We start from the raw sequence: 25,586 nt of genomic DNA on the forward strand, positions 1-25,586 counted from the left end.
GAAGTAAAGTGGGCCTTAGGAAGCATCACTACAAACAAAGCTAGTGGACATGATGGAATTCCAGTTGAGCTCTTTCAAATCCTAAAATATGATGCTGTGAAATGCTGCACTCAATATGCCAGGAAATTTGGAAACTCAGCAGTAGCTACAGGACTGAAAAAGGTCAGTCTTCATCCCAATCCCTAAGAAAAGCAATGCCAAAGAATGTTCAAACTACCACACAATTGCACTCTTCTCACATGCTAGTAAAGTAATGCTCAAAATTCTCCAAGCCAGGCTACAGCAATACTTGAACCCTGAACTTCCAGATGTTCAAGCTGGTTTTAGAAAAGGCAGAGGAACCAGAGATCAAATTGCCAACATCCGCTGGATCATGGAAAAAGCAAGAGAGTTCCAGAAAAAACATCTATTTCCGCTTCATTGACTATGCCAAAGTCTTTGACTGTGTGGATCACAACAAACTGTGGAAAATTCTGAAAGAGATGGGAATACCAGACCACCTGACCTGCCTCTTGAGAAACCTGTATGCAGGTCAGGAAGCAACAGTTAGAACTGAACATGGAACAACAGACTGGTTCCAAATAGGAAAAGGAGTATGTCAAGGTTGTATATTGTCACCCTGCTTATTTAACTTCTATGCAGAGTACATCATGAGGAACGCTGGGCTGGATGAAGCACAAGCTGGAATCAAGATTGCCGGGAGAAATATCAATAACCTCAGATATGCAGATGACACCACCCTTATGGCAGAAAGTGAAGAGGAACTCAAAAGCCTCTTGATGAAAATGAAAGAGGAGAATGAAAAGGTTGGCTTGAAGCTCAACATTCAGAAAACAAATGGCATCTGGTTCCATCACTTCATGCCAAATAGATGGGGAAACAGTGCAAACAGTGTCAGACTTTATTTTTGGGGGCTCCAAAATCACTGCAGATTCTGATTGCAGCCATGAAATTAAAAGACGCTTACTCCTTGGAAGGAAAGTTATGACCAACCTACATAGCATATTAAAAAGCAGAGACATCACTTTGCCAACCAAGGTCCGTTTAGTCAAGGCTATGGTTTTTCCCGTGGTCATGTATGGATGTGAAGAAAGCTGATTGCCGAAGAATTGATGCTTTTGAACTGTGGTGCTGGAGAAGACTCTTGAGAGTCCCTTGGACTGCAAGGAGATCCAACCAGTCCATTCTAAAGGAGATCAATCCTGAGTGTTCATTGGAAGGTCTGATGTTAAAGCTGAAACTCCAATACTTTGGTCATCTCATGCGAAGAGTTGACTCACTGGAAAAGACTCTGATGCTGGGAGGGATTGGGGGCGGGAGGAGAAGGGGATGACAGAGAATGAGAAGGCTGGATGGCATCACCAACTCGATGGAGGTGATTTGGAGTGAACTCCGGGTGTTGGTGATAGACAGGGAGGCCTGGTGTGCTGTGATTCATGGAGTCACAAAGAGTCGGACACGACTGAGCGACTGAACTGAACTGAACTGAGCGACTGAACTATAGCAGAAAGTGAAGAAGAACTAAAGAGCCTCTTGATGAAAGTGAAAAAGGAGAGTGAAAAAGTTGGCTTAAAGCTCAACATTCAGAAAACTAAGATCATGGCATGTGGTCCCATCACTTCATGCAAATAGATGGGGAAACAGTGGAAACAGTGGCTGACTTTATGTTTTTGGGCTCCAAAATCACTGCAGATGGTGACTGCAGCCATGAAATTAAGAGATGCTTACTCCTTAGAAGGAAAGTTATGACCAACCTTGACAGCGTATTAAAAGCCAGAGACATTACTTTGCCAACAAAGGTCCGTCTACTCAAGGCTATGGTTTTTCCAGTAGTCATGTATGGATGTGAGAGTTGGACCATAAAGAAAGCTGAGCGCCGAAGAATTGATGCTTTTGAACTGCGGTGCTGGAGAAGACTCTTGAGAGTCCCTTGGACTTCAAGGAGATCCAACCAGTCCATCCTAAGGGAGATCAGTCCTGAGTGTTCATTGGAAGGACTGATGTTGAAGCTGAAACTCCAATACTTTGGCCATCTTATGTGAAGAACTGACTCATTTGGAAAGACCCTGAAGCTGGGAAAGATTGAAGGCAGGAGGAGAAGGGACTGCAGAGCATGACATTGTTGAATGGCATCACCGACTCGATGGACATGAGTTTTAGTAAACTCCAGGAGTTGGTGATGGACAGGGAGGCCTGGGGTGCTGCAGTCCATGGGGTGGTAAAGAGTCGGACACGACTGAGCGATTGAACTGAACTGAATCATCCTTAATCAAGGTGTGGTAACATCTTGCTGTGGTTTTGATTTGCATTTCCTTAACAGAAATTTAGAAATTCTGTACTTTAAAGAAATGACGACTAAGATTTCTTTGTGATACCACTTATACTCACTATATTGGAAAAATTAATTGGACAATGAAAGTGAAAGTCGCTCAGTCGTGTCCAACTCTTTGTGACCCCATGGACTTACAGTCCATAGAATTCTCCAGAATACTGGAGTGGGTAGCCTTTCCCTTCTCCAGGGAATCTTCCCAACCCAGGGATCAAACCCCGGTTTCCCGCATTGCAGGCGGATTCTTTACCAGCTGAGCCATAAGGGAAGCCCTAGAATAGTGAAGTGGGTAGTCTATCCCTTCTCCAGTGGATCTTCCTGATCCAAGAATTAAACCAGGGTCTCCTGCATTGCAGGCGGATTCTTTACCAACTGAGCTTAGGGAAGCCCAGTCCTACAATACCAAGGGTTAATGAGGACAGAGATTTTAAAAACTCCTACACTCTCCTGGTAGCCATGTACATTATAAACAATCTCTTTGGAAAACAATTTGGCTTTATTTTGTAAAGTGAACATTTGCAGCCTATGATTGAGTGACTGCTCTCCTGGGTAGTCCATTTCTACTCCTGCAGTGTTTTTCAAACCTTTTGTCACCACTCATTTGTGTGTTCTGTGATCAGTTAACTGGGAGTCATAACTAACATTTTTGTAAACACTGAAGAGGTAAATATCATTTCATTATTTTGTGAAACTTTTGGTTTATATATGTGAGCATGTTTACTGGTTGAATACAGCAATCACCTTTCTTATGCTATGAATAGTGGTCAAAAAGTTCAAACACTTATCATTTTAAATACTTGCACATATGCACCAGGAGAATGTATACAAATGTTTGTAGCAGTACTTTTCACAACAAAACTTGGAAACAAATCAAATGACCAGCAGACTTCTAAGTCTGTGGTATACTCACAAGACAACTCTATAAAACAATAATGACTGCATGAGACCTACAAGCATCACAAGTGAAAAAAGACCTCATAGATTGATACTTTTAGAAAGCTCAAAAACAAGTAAAGGTGAACAATATGCTGCTGAGGAATACATACATGGTAAGGGATTAATAACTACAAATTATTAATTAGAGAATAAGAAAATTAGAGAATATACTTGGCAAGTAGATGAAACATGGAAGAAAAATGATAGATTCAATACCATTGTTGGTGTACCAGTTCTTTAGGTGGATTCACAGATACTTATCATTATGCAACATAATTTAAATCTATACTTATCGTGTGCATATATAATTATGTAGTTTCCACATTCACAAAAATGCCCCCATCCATGTAAAACCTCTTCCTTTTAACACAATAGTTAGTTGATGTTCCCAAACAAATGAACAAACACTGAATTCGCCTAAAAAAAAAAAAAAAAAACAGGTTAAGAAGTTAAGACAACACCGGGTTGTGGGGTAGGGGGAGAAGATGCTTGTCTGCATGCCAAGGGTCACATGTACCCGTTTAGGTAACCATCTGTTGTTCAGTTGCTAAGCCCTGTCCAACTCTTCGCAACCCCATGACTGCAGCATGACAGGCTCCTCTGTCCTCCACTATTTCCTGGAGTTTGCTCAAACTCATGTCCATTGAGTTGGTGATGCTATCTAACCATCATATCTTCTGCCGCCACCTTATCCTTTTGCTTCAATTTTTCCCAGCTTCAGGGTCTTTTCCACATGTATGTAACCATAGTTTTAAACAGTTTCTTAAGACCAGGGCATAGGGTAGGGAATGATCATGAACACCTGTATCGCTACCTTAGGCGTCAGCGTTAATTATGTGCTTTTCTTGCTTTCACGGCAAAAATAAATGAAATCACAATTCATTAAACTTTGTGAGCGATGTGTATACCCACTATATCCACACTTCAGCCAAGTCAGCATAATATAGACTCACGATGGGTCCTTTAGTCCAAGCTATTAACTATGGAAAGAGTAATTCATGTAAGCCATACCTCTCAATCATTAATTTAGAATTGGAACAAACTTTCAACGCTTTCCTAATTTTCTTCACATTATCTTGGGGCAGCTCATCCATACTTCCCATCAAGCAACTCATTCATTTCTGAGAAGTGGCTCACAAAAAACAAAACGGCAGTTGCAGGGAAGGGAAGAGACAGTGGCAGGGAGAAACCCCCAGGACAAAGGGCTTGTGGAAAATGCCCAAAGTAATTCATGGGGTCGCAAAGAGTCGGACACGACTGAGCAACTGAACTGAACTGAAGAAGTCCAAAATAACATCCAAATTTGGGGGGAAATTTTCACAGGTTCTTTTCTGTGCAATAAGGAAATTCAGATTAAGAAATCCATTTTTTTTATAAAGACAATAAGCAGAATATTCAACTTCAGCAAAACCAACCACAAAGATGGCGGTGGGATAAAGCCCCTACTCCACCCTCGGCCAGAGGCTCTCGCCTCACATTTCCCACAAACGCTTCCGCGCAGCCCGCTGGCTGAAACATGTCCGGCCTGCCTACCACCACTGCGCACGCGCGGCGAGACGTCACGTGCGCTCCCAGGGCTCTGCGGAGCTGGCGGGAGGGGCCTTGCCAGCTTCCGCCGCCGCGTCGCTTCTGAGCTCGAACGGCGGGTTCTCGGTGCCTCCGCCGCGGCGGGGCAGTCGGGCGTCGCGAGGCCGATCGAGGGATGAGAGGTGGCGCGGCCATGGGACTGCGCCGAGCCCGGTGACAGCAGGGAGCCAAGCGGCCCGGGCCCTGAGCGCGTCTCCTCCGGGGGCCCTCGCCCTCCTGCTCGCGGGGCCGGGGCTCCTGCTGCCGTTGCTGGCGCTGCTGCTGGCGGCGGCGGCGGCCAGAATAATGTCGGGCCGCCGCTGCGCCGGCGGGGGCGCGGCCTGCGCGGGCGCGGCGGCCGAGGCCGTGGAGCCGGCCGCCCGCGAGCTGTTCGAGGCTTGCCGCAACGGGGACGTGGAGCGAGTTAAGAGGCTGGTGACGCCCGAGAAGGTGAACAGCCGCGACACGGCGGGCAGGAAGTCCACTCCGCTCCACTTCGCCGCAGGTAAGCGAGGCCAGCGCCGCCTTGCCTCGCCCCAGACCCCACCTGCGCACCCGGGTTCGCAGGCCCGAAACCAGGCACAGTGCTCCTCTCCCCGCGGCCTTTCCCCCTGGGACTCCGATTCCGGTTCTCTTGATGTCGTCGAATGGGAGGTGAGGAGTCCCCTAGGTTTTAGGGGGTGAATGTGCCACAGTCACTGGAAGTTGTTGTTTTGCTTTGTTTTGTTTCGACAATACCTGTACCCACTTCCGGTCTTACTACCCTAAAAGGCCTCTGCAGGCTAGAAAGAGTAGGGGACGAAGTAGACCTTGTGATTTTTAAAGGCCAGTTATCTCCCAACGTATCTTTCTTGCACTTTCCACTATAACTCGTAAAAATCCTTTGTGTTTTCGTTCTTAAGCCTTTTGTAAAATGCAGGGATGTAATTTAGGAGGATCAGCTTAATGGTCCATTGACATATTAGCATTAATGGGTTTACGTGGGTAGCAGTCATTGGCAAGTTTCTGGAGACAAACTGGAAATAGTCAAGTTTGGGAGAACTGAGGTCTGACTTAGGCTGAGTGCGGGATGCGTGCGGGTAGTCTCTGCCAGACACAAGTTGGGGTGGAGGGTAGTATAATGCCAGCAAAGATGGTGCGGGGACTCTAGCTTGGGTCTAGATTTTAAATTGGAAGTAACCTCGCCCCATCCTGAGATTTAGATCGTTTGAATTACACACATACACACATATAATATATTTTTATATATGTTTACTAGGTTCATTTTGTGATATGTGTATTAAATTGAATATAAAAACTAGAGATGGGACACAGTTTATTTCTATGAAGCGTTTATACTTTTCTGTTTGGAAGAAGGATTGTGATTATGTCTGTCCTCAGGTGAGCCATGCGTGATTGAAATTGGGAATAGATTCTATTTTCAATAATGCTGGTTTTTCATGTCGTATTACATGATTATTTAAAATATTTTTTTGGAAAAGCAGAAGTCTATTTTTTAAAGCACTCTGGAATGATGAGCTGAGAAACATAAGAAAGATTTACTTGTTCACAAGCATTGCTTTTACGCTTTCAGTGGGAAATGTGTTTGTCTTAACCTGTACCTGATTTAGAATGTAAATACTACTGTATGCTTTCTCCATCAATTACAAATTTGTTAGGTTCCCATTGAGGAGCTTTTTAAGGGAGAAGGTTTGGAGGACCATTGGTGGGAGAACTAGAAACAGCCTATGGGCAGTGGAAAGGGAAGAGAAAAATACTAAAGTCTAATTTTACGTTTAGCTAGTTTTGCCTAAAATTTTGATGATCACCACTGTCTCTAACTTGAATTGTCCTGCTTGTCCGTGTAGTCAGCATTTAAGCAACTGATTTGGGAAACTGTCATAACCGAGTGATACATAATCCAAAGGGTAGTGTTACTCAGATTCTGTTTGCTTGATCTGTGGGATAAAAATAACCAAAGAAGATCTTAGTTGCTACCTTTCAAGAGTTTGTTGTATTAATGAGTTCATATCTGAAAATAGTAATATTTAGAGACTTAAGGTTATGGATTAGCTTCCTATTGACCTTGTTCCTCCCAACTCTCTCACCCTGAGCTCTGTCCCAACATTAAAGCACTTTTTACCAAACTGAAGTGGAAAACTTTGTGGTTTGTTCAAACTGAAGTGGAAAACTTATTTTAGGAACCAGTTATGCCTCACAGTTTACCCAGATTATCAGGTACAGGTTATACGATTAAGAATTTGAGGTATAAAAGAAAGTGATAAAAATTACGAATGGTCTATATTAAACCAGACTTTTAAAACTCTGCATTTAAACCCAGGTGAATAAGAAACTTTAATTAACTCTGTAAATTCCATTTGAATTATTACTTAAGATTAATGAGAGAGAACCTTCTTGCTCACATTTTTAAATAAATGCATCCAGCTGCATTTTTCCTTAATATGTGGAGAATATATTTTATAAACTCTTTGTAGGTAGTGAGTTATCAGTTATGTTAACATGCACATAAGCATGTCATTGGAAGTTCAGTGTAGGTGGGATTATGTAACTGCCTGACCAAGCAGTGTCCTGTGTTTGTACATTATAGGGTAAACTGTAGGGGAACATTTTTTTTTTTTAAGCCAATTAAAACTTGGACGTTTTATGGGAGGTGAGTAGGTATGATTTTGTCTTTTTGTTTCAGTTCCAAGGAACAGGAATGAGAGGTCAGTGCAAAGAAAAGGAATCACGATAGAACAGTTTAGAGAATTTGGTCTGTCTTTTCATCTAAAATATTTAGTTCAGTTAAAGAATAATTGCTATCTCTAAAGGAGTGAAGTTCTTGTGTCAAATGGAAAAAATAATCAGATAAACAGTAACTTTTCTATTATCAGACTAGATTCCATTTCTTAAATAAGTATGCTTCAAAAAGTTACTGCTTGTCAGAAGTTTCCTTTTCAATCCCCCTGCCACCAACCCCTTACCTATCCCCTCCCCCCAACACACACACACAGGGTGTGAATGAGTTTTTTGTGACACATTACAAAACTTGTAGAGGCAAGTTGGTGGTAGGAAAGCTGCAGCTCTAATTTTGCTAAAAGCAGTAACATCTGAAATTCTTGACAGTATAATCCCCTAGAAAACAAGCAGGTTTCAGTAAAGGAGATTGCTTCTCTGTACTTGCTTCTGAAAAAATGAAGAGGGCCAGAATCTTTGGGAGAAAGTCATCTTATTGTCCATCGTAGCCAAAGAAAGAAATTCACAGCATTCTCAAGAATCTTAGAACAAGAGAATAGAATTTTCTGGCTTGAGAATCTTTATTCTTTAAGATGTGCAGAGAATTGTGCAACGGAAAAAAAAATGTAAAATAACATTCAGTTCAAGGAATTCAGGTATAGAAATAGTAGAAAGAGATGCTATATATGTATGTATATAGTTGTAGTTGAAGAAGACAAGTTGAAAAATAACTTGCATTGTTAGAGTTCTAGTTAAGCAAAGTAACATTTGTTTTGTACTTAATATGTTACTTTTCTGTGGCTCAGAGGTTAAAGCGTCTGCCTCCAATGCGGGAGACCCGGGTTCGATCCCTGGGTCGGGAAGATCCCCTGGAGAAGGAAACGGTAACCCACTCCAGTATTCTTGCCTGGAGAATCCCATGGATGGAGAAGCCTGGTAGGCTACAGTCCACGGGGTCGCAAAGAGTCGGACACGACTGAGTGACGGAACGGAACTCAGCCATGTACTTTGGGCTAATCAGACTTCAGTTGCTATATTCAGTTATGTATAAATTATGTATATGAATTGCATATAAGAAGGCTTCCCACTCCCCCACACCAAGTGTGAACTAGAGCACCTGGAATTTATTATACAAGCAACTGATAGGAAACCTACTTATTCTAGAGAGAAGAGAAGACTAAGGCTAAACAATGTTGCTATCCACATATGTGGAAGAAGTCAGGTAGACAAAGTGAGGATATGACTTGTGTGGCCTTTGCAGTCAAAGCTAGGGGCTAGTAGGTGAAAGGTTCAGTTCAGTTCAGTCGCTCAGTCGTGTCCGACTCTCCGCGACCCCATGAATCACAGCATGCCAGGCCTCCCTCTCCATCACCAACTCCTGGAGTTCACTCAAACTCATGTCCACAGCGTCGGTGATGCCGTCCAGCCATCTCATTCTCTGTCGTCCCCTTCTCCTCCCGCCCCCAACCTTTCCCAGCATCAGAGTCTTTTCCAGTGAGTCAACTCGTCGCATGAGGTGGCCAAAGTATTGCAGTAAGGCGTCAAACTGCCTTTAACAATCTACTCAACTGTGGGATTGGCTGGGAGTCTCCAAACAGTGGTTGAATTGGCACCTTTGAGAGGTGTGGAAAGGATTTCTGTATAGGAAAGGCAATTGGACTGGTAGGTAAGAATCTGATTTGTAAAAGAAAGTGAAGTGATTGCTCCAATTGAAGATGTTAATAACTCAGCTGCCAAGGGGCTTCCCTGGTGGCTCAGACGGTAAAGAATCTGCCTGCAATGTAGGAGACCCAGGTTCAATCCCTGGGGCGGGAAGATCCTCTGGAGAAGGGAACGGCTACCCACTCCAGTATTCTTGCCTGGAAAATTCCGTGGACAGAAGAGCCTGGCAGGCTATAGTCCCCGGGGTTGTAGAGAGTCAGACACACTGAGCAACTGACACTTTACTTTTAGCTGCCAAAGATGTAATAGCTTTTGTGATTACCACTGATACCTTTTCCCAAAGTGGTGCTATTGAAGCCCTCTATTAATGTTCCAAAAGCATTTCCTTCTTTTGGCTGTAGGCCAACATCATAATTATGGGAGATCCACAAAGTACCCCCATTTTTTACCTAGGGCTAGAATTATAGACTGTTTTCAGGATTGTTTTTTGCTGTGGGGGATAATTAAATCCTGTATCAGTAGAAAACCCCTATGTCAAAGACCAGTAAGACTTCAGAATTTTTTTGTTTTTACTAACAGATCTCTTATTATAGTATATTATCAAGACTTGAGTTACATCTTTTTCCTTAGCTGTTGATGGATTTAGAGATAGGCAGTAGACTTCAGTAGCAACCAGTTTGGAGTACTTGTTTCAATATTTCTGCATTCAGATTGTCAGACTTTCATCACCCCAGAGGCCATGGCATCCTTTCCAAAGTTTCTCCTACTCTGACCAGACTATTTGTCCCAAGTTGAACTAGACAAAGACTTCTCCTGTGTAGTCCTCATTCTCAACAAATACATGCAGGAAGTACTTCTTTATGGATCTTAGTAAACTAAAGTTGTTCAGTTCAGTCGCTCAGTCGTGTCCGACTCTTTGCAACCCCATGAATCACAGCACGCCAGGCCTCCCTGTCCATCACCAACTCCCGGAGTTCACTCAAACTCATGTCCATCGAGTCAGTGATGCCATCCAGCCATCTCATTCTCTGTCGTCCCCGTCTCCTCCCACCCCCATGTTATTAGGTGGGTACAAAAGTAATTGTGGTTTTGGGCCATGAAATTTAAATCATCATAACTAGGCTGAAATACATGTCTAGTAATAAAAATAGGAACCATTACAATCAACAGATTTTTGCCAATGAGAAATCAGTTTATTCCTGTAGTGTAAAAATCCATACTTAGGGTTTTGATGAACTTTTAGAAAGCATTTTCTTCCTCCTCCTGATTGTGGAAGTGTTTTCCCTGCAAAAAGTTGTCAAGATGTTTGAAGAAGTGGTAATCGGTTGGCGAGAGATCAGGTGACTGTAGTGGATGAGGCAAACTTTGTAGCCCAATTCATTCAACTTTTGAAGGGTTGGTTGTGTGAGGTGCGGTTGGGCGTTGTCATGGAGAATTATACCCTTTCTATTGACCAATGCTGGCTGCAGGCATTGCAGTTTTTGGTGCATCTCATTGATTTGATGAGTATACTTCCCAGATATAATGGTTTCAGAAAGCTATAGTGGATTAGATGGCAGCAGACCATGAAACGGTGACCATAACTTTTTTGGGGGTGCAAGTTTGGCTTTGGGAAGTGCTTTTGAGCTTCTTCTCAGTCCAGTCACTGAGCTGGTCATCTCCAGTTTTTATATAAAATCCACTTTTTCAGTCTGATTGAGAAATGGTTCTTTGTTTTTGAGTAGAGTGAGAGAAGAAAACTCCTCAAAATGATGGGGTTTTTTTTATTTGCGGTCAGCTCATGAAGCACCCACTTTTTTCATCTTTACAATTTGCTTCAAATACCTGACAACCATAGAATGATGGACGTTGAGTTGTTTGGCAACTTGTTGTGTAGTTGTAAAAGGATCAGCTTCGATGACTGCTCTTACTTGGTCGTTGTCAACTTCTGATGGCTGGCCACTATGTTCCTCATCTTCAAGGCTCTTGTCTCCTTAGCAAAACTTCTTGAACCACCACTGCACTGTAGTTCTTGGGCCAGATGCATTGTTGATGTTTTGAGTTGTTCCCGCTGCTTTGTGACCCAGACCCTTGTTGAACTCAAGTAAAAAAATTACTCAAATTAGTTTTTTGTCTAATATCGTTTCTATAGCCTAAATATAAAATAACCAGCAAGTAGTCACTAGCAAAAAAACATAAAAGAAGGAACGTGCATTAAAATGATGTATAACATAACCACATTTACTTAAGAATGTGTTCCACTATCAAATGACAAAGTTCAACAATGTAAAACTGCAATTACTCTTGAACCAATCTAATAATAGTAAGTGAGAAGTATAAAATAATAGCCTTTAAAAAATCTGACAACAGTCCTGGCTGTGTAAGTCAAGTTGAAGGCTGCTTGATTAAACATTCCCATCTTCTGGACCACAGGAGCCTTCTGTCTTTCATGGCATTTGTTGATATTTTCTGTTTTTTAATGTTTCCTTCTAACAAAGCTCTGTGTGATGCCTTGGGTTGGCAACACATAACTGTCATTGCATATTGGACCAGCTGCATCATCAGTGGGTTATTCTGTCTTCAGATTGTAAAAAGGGAGAGATGGGGGCTCTCAATGAAACTTCCTAAGAATCTAAGTTGGTTTCTCTGTAGCGACTTCCAGTGCTTCACAACTTTTTGGAAGCCATTCAGATGAAAGCATGTTTCCAGTATAGCAGAAAAATATGATACTGTTAACAGTAGTCATGGTTGACAAGACAGTTCCTGGGACTGCGGAAACTGATGGCGTCTGGATGATAATGAAACAAAAGGGAAATTGAATAGGCTACTTTCTTAGTTGTCACAAATCATTAACTTCATATTTTCTGTGGAGGTTGTTAGCTTACTGTTCCAGTCAAAGTATCAGCTATACACTAAATAAATGTTTATCAAGTCCTCCTATATATCCAATACTGACTTTGTCCAGTGAACAGAAATGAACAGGACATCTTGCTGGCCATTTTATTGATCAGCAAATTTAGTTTCCAGGTAAGCCTGTTTTGTTTCACTGTCAGGGCTCTATGGTGGATTCAAACTCAGTGTATGATTTCACCAGGATTTTCATGTTTGAAGGTGAGTGCTATTACATAATTGTAAAATAAAATCACAGTGTATCCTGAGCAGTCATGACCGCTGACTGTAGGCTTCTGATTCCTTTGTAAAGAGATCCTTAGGATATGGAGCTGGGCATTGACTCTAAGGATATGCCTATTCATGTTTTACCTGGCCAGTGAGAGCATGATCAGAACACACCTTGCAAAACTGTTTTTTCTTCAAAAAATGAGTACTTAACAGAAATGCTTTGAATTATTCTTGAGACTGTAAGAATGGGGATTTTTATCAGGGATTAGCTCTTACAGTTTGGGAAGCCACTTAAATCTAAAGGTTTCACCAAACTTCCAAAAGTAGATTTTAAAATTTGAAATAGCTCTCTACTGACCCCTTCTAAATAATTCCTTTCATGTCAAGAAGTGACTTCAAGCACTCTAAATCTCAGACTCTTATCTACTCTGAGAATAGCAACATGACCTCTATACACATATTATAGTCCTTACACTGTGACTTGGAAAACATGCTGATCTCTCTGTCAGTCTCCAGATGGGATTCAGACCTCTTAATGGCTAGGAAATCATGTTGATACAGTTGTTGAGGTGAAAGTCCTCATCCCTGTCTTTGACTATTGGTAATTATGTAGATAAAATCTCCTTAACCCTTTCTCCCCATATCTCCTCCCTAGCTAAAACTTCAATTTCAGTATTTAATCAAACACATCAATATTGATTCTCTTGTTAACTCTGGTTTGAAGCAACCATCTTCTTTTCTCAGTGGTATTTTAACAAAAGGCTACTCTTGACCTTTCTTGAGCTTGATCACTAATCCTTTGTAACAGATAGCTTCCTGACTCTATCTCATAAAACAACTAGATGTTCTGCTATAGCTATTTCTGTGCCCACTTCACACCCCTTTTTTGGGAAGTTACTCTGTGAGTCACCACTTTGACTACTTAAGACAGCATTACCACTGAAGAAACAGTGATACTTCTCAAGGTCCTTGGGTACATAAAGTAACTTTCCAAAGAAAGAGATACCTTTCCTAACTTTTCTTTATTCTGATTTTTTTACTCTCCAACTGAAGTCTTTAATAAAAGCTTTTCTTCCAGGTGGATGCTGAGTGGCTGAAATAGCAGAACCACTGATTGGGGCAGCTGGGGGTGGCTCACTTGGGAGGACAGTGTGATCAACAGTGCCCAGACTATGATAAGGAATATTCGGGTCAGAGACCTTTCTTCCTTGAAATTTTCCCTCTTGGCTTTTGCAGTGCTATTTTTTCTAAATTTTACTTCTCAGTCTCCTTTTCTCGTACCATGATGTATTTTTTCAGCAAATATGAACAGATTTTTTTGGTTGCTGTGTGCCAGGCAATGTGCAGGACACTGGGGAAGTAGGGATGAATTGAGATAGACATTGCCCTCCTGTTACAGAGTTCAGGAGATTAGCACTGAACAGTAATTACAAGTTGTAATAAGTACCAGAGCATACTGCTGTGAATAGCAAAAACAAAAACCCCTGTATTTTTTCTGGAGCTTGAGTTCTAATGGAGGAGAGGGGGAAACCAACTGAATTGATTGTATGTGCAGAATGGACTGCTTTAGTTAGAATGATCAGGGATGGCCTCTTTAAGGTGGAGATATTAGACAGTGAATAGAAATGCAAAGAACAGGGGAGGAGGAGGAGGAGGCCAAGCAGACAGGCAGCATATACTAAAGTAAGGTTGACACACTTGATGAACCGAAAGAAAGCTGGATCATAGTTCAGAAAGGGAAAAGTGGTCTGAAATGAAGTTAGAGAAGTAGGTAATGGCCATTTCAGGCAGCAGGACTTGTAGGCCATGGTAGCATGATTGAATTTTATTCTAAGAGTGTCAATGGGAAGCCAATGAATTACTTTAAATGGAGGTGTGATATGAGGATTGTTTTTAAAAGATCGCTGGGGACAGTGAAAATGTGAGGCACAGTTAAGGAGACTTTTGCAGTGGTTCAGGAGAGTCTGATGCTAGGAGGGATTGGGGGTGGGAGGAGACGGGGACGACAGAGAATGAGATGGCTGGATGGCATCACCGACTCGATGGACATGAGTTTGAGTGAACTCCGGGAATTGGTGATGGTCAGGGAGGCCTGGCGTGCTGTGATTCATGGGGTTGCAAAGAGTCGGACACGACTGAGCGACTGAACTGAACTGAACTGAGGCTGGAGACGGCGGTGGGGTTGGGCAGTGTCAGTGGAATGAAGAGAAGTTAGGGAACGTGTTGAGCTTGAGATGCCTTTGAAATACCCAGATGGAGATATGTCTAGTAAACAGTCTGGAATTCGGGTGAAAAATCTAGACTAGAGATTTCAATTTGCAGGTATTTAAAGCCATAGGAGAAGATGAGGGGAAAAGAGAGAAGAGAACTGAGTCTTGAGGAATCCCAGCCTTTAAAAATATAAGCAAGAAGCCCCTGAGGAGGAAGGACACATCCGAAACATGAATTTCTCATCTTCTGCCACAGAGCTCTTTAGTCTGTAATCTTCCTGTCTCAGTTGATGCTAACCCCACTCCTCCATTCCCACTCCTCCAAAAACCTTAGAGTCAACCGTGACTCCCCCACCTTCTCTTATCCTCCTCACCCTCTCACCCTCACCCCACATCCAGTCTGAGAGTAAAGTATGGTGGCTCTACCTGCAGAGTAGAGCCAGATTCTACCCAGAATCTGCCGCTTAATATTCTGACAGGTGCCACCACATTATGGTCCAGACTACCATGATCTTTCATTGGTTTCTAACCTAAACCCCCTTAAATCTTGTCTCAACCCAACAGCCAGAGGGTACTTTTCAGATACGTCATATCCTGTAATTGACCCGCTCAGAATCCTCCGCTGACACTGCCTTTCTCCTCACAGTAAAAAAGCCAGAATTCCTACAGTGGTCCTGAAGCCTCTGGAGCTGGTCCTCGTTACTGCTGACCTCGCCTCCTGTTCTGCTACCCCTTTCTCGTTCCGCTCCATGTATTCCAGCCTTCTAACTGCTGGTCAGTAGGGCTGGTTCTCTCTCCTTCACGTCTTGGGTCAGATGTCACCATCTCAGCAAGGCCTGTGGTGACCTCATTGTTCTACTTTATGACCCCCTCCATATACACACTGATCACCTTTTTTTCTTTTTTTGCTGGATCTTCGTTGCTGCTCGGGCCTTTCTCTAGTTGTGATCCTCAGGCTTCTTTTTTTTTCCAGGCTTCTTATTGCAGTGACTATTTGCAGAGCATGGGCTCTCGGGCCCTTGGGCTTCCGTAGTTGCAGCTTTTGTGCTCTAGAGCACAGGCTCAATACTTGTGACGCATGGGCTTAGTTGCTTCACAGCATGTGGGACCTTCTGGATCAGGGATTGAACTTCTGTCTTCTGCATTGGCAGTCTGATTCTTTACCACTGAGCCACAAGGGAATCCCCGATCACTTCTGATTCTCTTCTTTTTCTAATTAGCTTCTAACACACTTACTTTGTGCATTTGTTGTTCATCTCCTCCACCTCCATGGAAGTTCCTCAAAGGCAGATATTTGGTCTGTTTTGTACACTAGTAAGTCAGAGGCACCCTGAAAAGTGTCTTCACATGGTTGATTCCCTGACCATTTGGTTTCTTATTTTGTTTGTTTAAGTCTTGATTGAATTTGTCCCAATATTATTTTTGTTTTTCATTTTGTTTTGTTTGGCTTCAACGCTTGTGGGATCTAAGCTTCCCAACCAGGGATCAAACTTGCACCCCCTACATTGGAAAGCGAAGTCTTAACCCCTGGACTTCCAGGGAAATCCCTCCCTGATCATTTGTTAAATAAACAGATGAGGCAAGATAAACGAGAAAGGTGTGATGTCATGGAAACTCAGAGATATTTTTCACAAGAGAGGGATTAGTCAATTGTCGAGTCAGTTGCCAAATGTTGCTGAGAGATCTAGTCAAATGAGAACAGACGTGTGTCCTTTGGGTTTGGCAACATGGAGGTTACCGGTGGCCTAGATGAAAGCAGTCATAAGAAGCCTGACTGGATTTGGAAGAGGCATAAATGCAAAATAGAGAATTGGGGACAGTCCGTAGGGTTTCCCTGGTGGTTCAGACGGTAAAGCATCTGCCTACAATGCAGGAGACCCAGGTTCGATCCTTGGGTTGGGAAGATCCCCTGGAGAAGGAAATGGCAATGCACTCCAGTATCCTTGCCTGGAAAATCCCATGGATGGAGGAGCCTGGTAGGCTACAGTCCATTGTGTCCCAAAGAGTTGGGTACAACTGAGTGACTTCACTTTCACTTTCCTAGAGGTTTGAATATGCAGGGGAGCAGAGTAATGGACATCTGAATTCAAGGAGAATATTTTTAATAAAATGGAGCATATAGAACATGTTTACATACTGTTGGGAATGATCTGGTGGAGAGGGAGAAATTGACGTGGATGGGAATACCTTGAGAAGGTGGGAAAGGACTTGAGAAGGTGAGAAAGTGTATGATGAGAAGGGATTGATCTTTGATAAGAAACATACTTCTTTCAACAGAACAGAAAACTAGTGCTCTGTACTCAGCTTCATTTTCTTGCATGGCTTCAAATACCATCTTTACGTATGGTCAAGACTTCAAAATGTCAGTTGTTAGTACATACTAATTTCCTTAGTTAGAAATACACAGAACTTTCTACTTATTGGACATTTGTTCCTCAAACAGATGTCCAAAAGCATTTAAGCATTTCCAAAAACAATCTTATCTTAGGAAACATCCTGTTTTCCTTTATCATTTGGATATCCGATTGTCATCTTTCCCCAAATTAAAGAAGTTGCCAGATACTGTCAGTTTTCTCTTTAGTTACTCCTGGCAACATTGTATGTAGTAGGAAAAAATTAGAAACAACCCAACTATTCATGAGAAAGGAACTAGTTTAATTTTGGTTGTTGTTGTTCAGTCACCCAGCCATGTCCAATACTTTGTTCCGCCAGGCCTCCCTGTCCCTCCGCATCTCCTGAAGTTTGCCCAAGCTCATGTCCATTGCATCATGTCCATCCATCCAGCCATCTCATCCTCTGATGTTCTCTTCTCTTTCTGCCCTCAATCTTTTCCAGCATCAGGGACTTTTCCAATGAGTCAGCTGTTCGCATCAGATAACCAAAAGACTGGAGTTTCGGCTTTAACATCAGTCCTTCCAACGAGTATTCAGTGTTGATTTCCCTTAAGATTGGTTTTATCTCCTTGCTGTCCAAGGGACTCTGAGGAGTCTTCTCCAGCACCACAGTTGGAAGGCATCAATTCTTTGGCAGTCTGCCTTCTTTACTATTCAACTCTCATAACCATATGTGACCACTGGGAAGACCATAGCCTTGACTGTCCAGACCTTTGTTGGCAGAGTAATGTCTCTGCTTTTCAACACACTGTCTAGGTTTGTCATAGCTTTCCTGCCAAGAGGCAAACATCTTCTGATTTCATGGCTGCAGTCACCATCCATAGTGATTTTAGAGCTGAGGAAAAGGAAATCTGTTGCTGCTTCCACCTTTTCCCCCCTCTATTTGCCATGAAGTAATGGGACCAGATGCCATGATCTTAGTTTTTTTAATATTTAGTTTTAAGCCGACTCTTTCACTCTCTTCCTTCACCCTCATCAAGAAGCTCTTTAGTTCCTCTTCGCTTTCTGCCATTAGAGTGGTATCATCCGCATATCTGAGATTGATGATGTTTCTCCCACCTATCTTGATTGCAGCTTGTAGCGCATCCAGCCTAGCATTTCACATGATGTGTTCAGCGTATCAATTAAACAAACAGAGTGACAGGAGACAGCTTTTTCGATCTTGAACCAGTCAGTTTTTCCATACGGGGTTCTAACTGTTGCTTCTTGACTCACATACAGGTTTCTCAGGAGACAGGTGAGATGGTCTGGTATTCCCATCTCTTTAAGAGCTTTCCACAGTTTATTACAATCCACACAGTCAAAGGCTTTGGCGTAGTCAATGAAAGAGGTAGTTCCTCTTCCTTTTCTAAACCCAGCGTGGACATCTGGAAGTTCTTGGTTTGCCTAATGCTGAAGCCTAGCATGCAAGAGTTTAAGCATGACCTTGCTAACATGTGAGATGAGTGCAATTGTCTGACGGTGAGCACATTCTTTGGTACTACCCTTTTGGGGGAATTAGGATAAGGATTGACCTTTTCCAATCCTGTGGCCACTGCTGGGTCCTCCAGCAGTGGAGGTAATGAAATAGATTCAAGGGATTAGAACTTGTAAGTCGTGTGCCTGAAGAACTATGGATGGAGGTCCGTAATGCTGTACAGGAGGCAGCAAACAAAACCATCCCAAAGAAAAAGATAAGCAAAAAGACAAAGTGGCTATCTGAGGAGGCCTTCCAGGTGGCTAAAGAAAGAAGAGGAGAGAAAAAAACAAGGGAGAAAGGGAAAGGTATAGCCAACTAAACGCAGATTTCCAAAGAACAGCATGGAGAGACAAGAAGGCCTTCTTCAATGAACAGTATATAAAACTAAAAGAAAACAACAGAAGAAGAAAGTCTAGAGATCTCATCAGGAAAATGGGAGATATCAAGGGAACATTTTGCCCAAAGGTGGGCAAAATAAAGGATAGAAACGGTAGAGATATAGTTGACGCTGAAGAGATCAAGAAGAGATGGAAAGAATACATGGAAGAACAGCACAAAAAAGATCTAAATGAACCAGATTACTACGATGGTGTGGTCACCCACCCAAATCAAGATATTCTGGACAGTGCAGTTGAGTGGGCCTTAAGAAGCACTGCTGTTAATAAAGCTAATGGATGCGACGGAATTCCAGTAGAACTTCAAAACCCTAAAGAATGATGCCATCAAGGTGTTGCATTCAATATGTCAGCAGATTATGGAAGAAGATAATCTGGAATATGGAAGAAGATTCATGAGAAAGGAACTAGTTTTAAAATTGTTTTTTTTTTTTTGTTCAGTTGCCCAGTCATGTCTGGCCCTTTGCGACCCCATGGACTGCAGCATGCCAGGCTTTCCTGTCCCTCACTGTCTCCCAGGTTGCCCAAGTTCATATCCATTGCATTGGTGATGCCCTAAAACTAGTTTAATTTTGATACTTGCAATCAATAAAATATGTGGCTATTGGAGTTGATTTGTAGTATATTATTAGCTTTTTTAAAAGGCAGATGCAAAACAAGGTTTTAAAATATATTTATTAGTAGGCAATTTGCTTGTCCTTCAGTGACCATTCATATTTTACAGCAGTGGTTTTCATACTATTTCTTTGAGATGCCTCTGAAGTAGAGGGATAATTTTGTTTGGGTCTTTGTAAAGGAGAAGAAGGCAGATTCAGCCTGAATAGTGTTATTTTAAATTGAATTCAGTTAATTTGCAACTCTGTGAGTGCCAACTGTGTACCAGGCATTGGGTATTTTTTCAGCAAACAAGACACATATTGGGATTTTATATAAGATTTCATTAGGAAGTGTTAACTCAGAAAGGCTTATGCACCTCCATATTCACTGCAGCATTTTTTATTTTCTTCCTATTTTTTAAAATTGATGTATAGTTATAGTTTTGTGCTAGTTTCTGGTGTACTGCACAGTGATTCGGTTTTGTGTGTGTGTGTATAAATTCTTTTTCATATTGTTTTTCCATTATAATTTATTATAAGACATTGAATATAGTACCTGTGCTATACAGTATGTCCCTGATAATTATCTATTTTATAAATATTAGTTTGTGTCTGCTAATCCCAAGCTCCTAATTTATTGATCCTGTCAATTCCCTTTTGGTAACCCTAAGTTGTTTTCTTTGTCTGTGAGTCTGTTTTGTAAATAAGTTCATTTGTATCATATTTTTGTTGTTCAGTCACTAAGTTATGTCCAATTCTTTGCCACCCCAGTGAACTGCCTAGCACTCCAGACCCCTCTGTCTTCCACTATCATACCATGTTTTAGATAGAAGTGATACTTGATATATGTCTTATCCATTCCTCTGTCAATGGACATTTAAGTTGCTTCCATGTCTTAGCTGTTGTAAATAGTGCCATTGCAACATTATTTACAAAAGCTAAGACATGGGGAAAAAACCTAAGTGCCAGTCAAGGTATGAATGGATAAAGAAATTGTGGTGTATAACACGATGGAATATAATTCAGCTGGAAAAAAAATGATATCTTGCCATTTGCAATAGCATGGATGGACTTTCAGGTATTAAGCTACGTTCAGGTATTAAGTCCTAGGGATGTAATATACAGCATGAAGACTATAGTCAATAATACTGCGTTATATATTTGAAAGTTGCTAAGAGAGTAGATGTTAAAAGTTCTCATCACAAGACAAAATACCTATATGTGGTGGTAATGTTAAGTAGATTTATTGTGTTCATTTTGCAGTATATACATGGAGAAGGAAATCCACTCCAGTACTCTTGCCTGGAGAATTCCGTGGACAGAGGAGCCTGGTGGGCTGCTGTCCGTGGGGTTGCACAGAGTCGGACACGACTGAAGCGACTTAGTATGCATGCATGCATGCAGTATATACAAATCATATCATTATGTTATACACCTGAAACTAATATAACCTTATATGTTAATTATGTCTCAGTTTTTTCTAGGCAAAAAAACATTTCCTTTCAGTCTATTGCCTGAAAGCAGCTTGAGAAACACTGTAGTCTGTAGGACAAAATCCAGATACCACCTTAGTGTGACTTAAAAGATTCTTCCTTTTCTGACTTCTGCCTACTTGGGCATTCTGTGTCCTCGCTACTATGAATGATGTGCTCTTTCACACGTGAACGTTTTGTTTCTTCCGCTTGAATTGCCGTGCTCTTTCCTCGGTTAGCTTCTTCCCACTCCCTGTTTTCTCCTGACCTCTCTTCTCACCTTTCTTCTCTCTCATTCTCCTAGTGGTCTCTTCATCTGTAATGGAAGCCTTCAGCTTAAGTGTCAGCCCTGGACTCATCTCTGTGATTGTCCTTCCCGTTCTCTGCTTTCCGCTAATTTAGATAGTCTCTTCTTTGAGCTCTAGCAGCAGCATTTTATGTATACCTCTTTTATGAGTCATAGTATATTGAAATTACTAGTTCTAATTGTTTTTCCACATCCTAAATTGTAAGCTCTTTTAGGATAAGAGATCAGTCCTGGGTGTTCTTTGGAAGGACTGATGTTGAAGCTGAAACTCCAATACTTTGGCCACCTGATGCGAAGAGCTGACTCATTTGAAGACTCTGATGCTGGGAAAGATTGAGGGCAGGAGGAGAAGGGGATAACAGAGGATGAGGTGGTTGGATGGCATCACCAACTCGATGGACATGGGTTTGGGTGGATTCCGGGAGTTGGTGATGGACAAGGAGGCCTGGCGTGCTGTGGTTCACGGGGTCACAAAGAGTTGGACACGACTGAGTGACTGAACTGAACTCAGGATAGGAAGAATCAAAGATTGAGAATAGGGGGAATCAAAGATACCCATGTCTTTGACGCAGAGTTTAGCAATATTTAGACAAAACAAAACAGTTAATCTCTTCAGTCATCTAACGCTTCCCTTAGCTACAACCAGGCCAGTCCCAGATGTACCCCTTGGAAAGATTATGTTTTTGCTTTCTCATTCAACTCCATTTTGGTCTTAGAAGGACTGCATTCAGTCTTGATGGTTGTAAGAATATTCTGGTAAAATTTCATATGAGTGAAAAGGTCTTCTCTCTCTCTCCCAATACTCATATATACCTTCCCGTCTGCTTTAATATATATCTGAAGTCCTTTTCCTTTAACAATTAATTGTAGAAAGATTTTAGGTGCTATGGAAATATGGAAATATTTATGGAAATAGTGACAGATTGAAACTCATTGGTACTAAACCTGTAAACCAATATAAATGAGTTGTCAGACTTTTTTGGATTTGTTTGTTCCGGGGGCATGGGTTTTTAAAGGAGGCCTCCTACTAGGCAGAGTTGCTTGTGTTGTGCAAGTGGCAGAGTAGGCGCTCCTTCGAAGATACCTCATGTCACACTTTTGACTAGTATCACCTCTCTTTGTCTTCAGTGCAAACTTTCTGTTGCTTTCTCATGGTCCCCCAATTCAGTGGAAACGTTTTATGAGATGGGATGTGGGAAAGGGAGTCTAGCAAGAGTTGGTTAGTACACACTTTGAATACTTGAAAATGTATGCATACAAAATACGCAGAACTCGTTATTTGCAGTTAGGAATGCTGTTGTAGAGTGGGAAACATTTGAACTTCGGGCTTTCAGTCACTGATTACATAGCCTTCCTCTGAGGTTAGTAGTAGTACTACCTAATGCATCAGAGAGACCCTTTGGCTTTCCCATTAAGATTAGTTAGTGATGTATTTCATCAATGAATTTTTGTATCTGTTAATGTTTTGCATCCAAAAACACTTTAGTATGACGTGTACTTATTGCTTCTATCTTGATATATTTTCTTTGGAGAACTTAAATGTGGATAATTTATTTTCTTCTAGGTTTTGGTCGGAAAGATGTAGTTGAATATTTGCTTCAGAATGGCGCAAACGTCCAAGCACGTGATGATGGGGGCCTTATTCCTCTTCATAATGCATGCTCTTTTGGTCATGCTGAAGTGGTCAATCTCCTTTTGCGACATGGTGCAGACCCAAATGCTCGTGATAATTGGAATTATACTCCTCTCCATGAAGCTGCAATTAAAGGAAAGATTGATGTTTGCATCGGTAAGACTGTTTATATTCCAGAATTTTTCAGAAATAGTTTGTAACTTTTCTGAATCTAAATTGAATTTATTTGTTAATGTGATCAAATTTTGCCAGATTGAATTTAAATATTTAAGAACACTTAATGATTAACCTAGTCACTGTTTACTGAGTGTCTTTTTGAACATGGTACTGAGCTTAAAATTTTTAGATGATAGAGTAGTACAGAATTTCTCTTCTTCAGAAATGTGGATTCTCTTGGGACTAATACCCACAAAGAACCAGATGAAGGCATGGTGGAAGTGAGCAGAGAGTGTTAAAGGATAATAGTGCAGTGAATGGGTAGAGAGAGTTGAGTCACTCCTTTATGAGTCTTCCTAGGAAGTATTGGGGAGAAAGGTTGAAAAGGGAAGTGTATTGACTACTTTATAAGGAGCTTTGAATTCCAGATTAAGGAGTTTTATAGTATTGTGTGGATAGTGTGGAATCATTGATAACTTTTAAGGAGGGGACAATGTGATGAGAGCAGTATATTTAGAAAGAGTGATTTGGTAGAGGGCTGAGTGGAATGCATGACATTAGAAAGACTAGTTAGGAAGCTGTAGAATAACACAAATGAAGAATGATGAAGGCATGAACTAGAATGGTTGTAGGAGAGTAGAAATGGCTGCATAAGTAAAGAAGTGTTTGGAGAAAAAATTGTCAGTCCTGTAGGATACTTTAATGAAATATAGGATTTGCCTAACAGGTTAATCACTGACAGAAAGTTACATGTGGGAAGGCTGCTTATTTGAGAATAGTCATTAGCCCAGTATTGACTTTTCTGAGCCTAAAGAGTCAGAGATTTTGGACCCTGCTACCTTACTTCTATTTCCTGACGCACAACAGGGACATTTTAAATCCCTGAGACAGATAGAAAGCCAATTCCATGTACTAGGAAAGGTCTAGGGAACCTATTTTGTTCTCTCTCCCCTGCAACCCAACCTCAAATCACTTTATACAAAAGTCATGAGCTTAGTTTGAATTAGGTTAGGTAATTTATAAAGATAAGAAAACAGAAAACAAGCTTTCAAGTAAACTTGCCTTTTAATTCTTTATCTGTCCTTGGTCATTTGTTTAACAGAGGAGAATCTGACATTAAACTCAGCAGACAGATATTTAGTGTGTTTTAATACATTAAATAATGGAATTTTTATATAGTTTTATCTTTAAAATACTACATTTTTCTACTATCAGGATATATAAAGTCTTAAAATAACTTTGAGACATCTTAGGGCTTCCCTGGTGGGAACCATAATTTTTGAGAAAATGATTTACTAAAATCATATTGTCAGAATTACCATTTTGAAAGACAGTGTTTCTATTTTGCAGTGCTCTTACAGCATGGAGCTGAGCCAACCATTCGAAATACAGATGGAAGGACAGCATTGGATTTAGCAGACCCGTCTGCCAAAGCAGTGCTGACTGGTAAGTCTGCAAGCTCTCTTTGGGTATTCGGGGAACAGTGTAACACATGAGCTTCCTAGATAGACATTCAGTTTCTTGCAGTTAATGATCTTGATTAGATTTTTTAAATAGTGTCAGTACAGTTGCTATTCTTTTCTATATCTGAATAGTTGACATTTGATTCTACTCTAAGAAAAATAAAGCTTTTTTTTTTTTTAATTAGCTTTTAAATTTTGTGATCCCTACCTTTATTGGGGCCAGAGGTGGTAGATAATTGTGTGTTACTAACCGTTCTCTTGCATTATCAAACAACATTCTGGGCTCATCAATTTCAGAACCTTGAAGAATGGCAATTATTGTATTCTACTGGGACATACTGATGTCCTGGGAACCTGTTAAGATATGTAAGACTGTCATCCCCTGGTTTAGATTTATTTTAGACTGTCAGGCTTTTTTGAGTAGTAATATGAGCTTCCTTGGTGGCTCAGGTGGTAAAGTATCTGCCTGCAATGCCAGAGACCCAGGTTAGATTCCTGGGTCAAGAAGATCTGGAGAAGGGAATAGCAACCCACCCCAGTCTTCTTGCCTGAAGAATTCCATGGACAGAGGAGCCTGATGGGCTACAGTCCATGGGGTCGCAAAGAGTTGGACACGGCTAAGGGACTAACACTTTCACCTTTTTTTCAATCTACTTCACACGTTTCTCCCTTAACAGAGATTTCCTCTGAAGCAGCTCTCTGCCATATTAGTTTTTGGACTCTTATTTACTGTGTGATAACCATTAAAATTATGTCTAATAGTCAAGAGCCCGAGGGGCTCTGCTGTAAGCTTTTGTGCTTGGGCTTTGTGACATTTCTTTTGGTGTTACTGAGAAAATTTAGACTAGTCCCCCCAAAAAGTTCTAGAAAAGTGAGCTATTATTGTAACTGACAATTCAGTGTTTATTTCTTCCTTCCCTGTTCCATGCTATTCCCTTTTTGCCTATTTTTTTTTTAAATCCTCGGGCACAAAAAAAGCCTTGCACAGCAATCAGTATACAATTCATATTGTGGACACCAGTTTGGGTTTTGTTTAAGTGAATAAATAAACACTATTATGTTGTTATATTGATTTTAAAGTTTTTGCTTGTTTTCATTGGTAAATATAAAAGCTGTAGGCATAGTTTATATTTAGTCCTGATTTTAATTTTATTTATAAATTTCTGTGATACTGTTACATTTTTATATGGATTTT

The 25,586-nt window shown here is 41.2% G+C and overlaps 1 protein-coding gene across 2 annotated transcripts in view; it reads left to right on the forward strand.

The window, feature by feature from the left end:
- The first annotated feature begins 4,928 nt into the window (after positions 1-4,928).
- TNKS2 (tankyrase 2) overlaps positions 4,929-25,586 on the forward strand; it is a 68,703-nt gene continuing 48,045 nt past the window's right edge. For both annotated transcript variants that reach the window (XM_055425092.2, XM_088842137.1), the window contains exons 1-3: positions 4,929-5,336; positions 22,704-22,928; positions 24,279-24,374. In XM_055425092.2, coding sequence (XP_055281067.1) covers positions 5,138-5,336; positions 22,704-22,928; positions 24,279-24,374 — 520 coding nt within the window. In that variant the 5' untranslated portion in view covers positions 4,929-5,137. The remainder of the gene's footprint in view (positions 5,337-22,703; positions 22,929-24,278; positions 24,375-25,586) is intronic.

This window comes from Moschus berezovskii, chromosome 12 (assembly GCF_049115385.1).
Source record: "Moschus berezovskii isolate FMDL1 chromosome 12, NW_MosBer_1.0, whole genome shotgun sequence".
Taxonomy (NCBI): Eukaryota; Metazoa; Chordata; class Mammalia; order Artiodactyla; family Moschidae; genus Moschus; species Moschus berezovskii.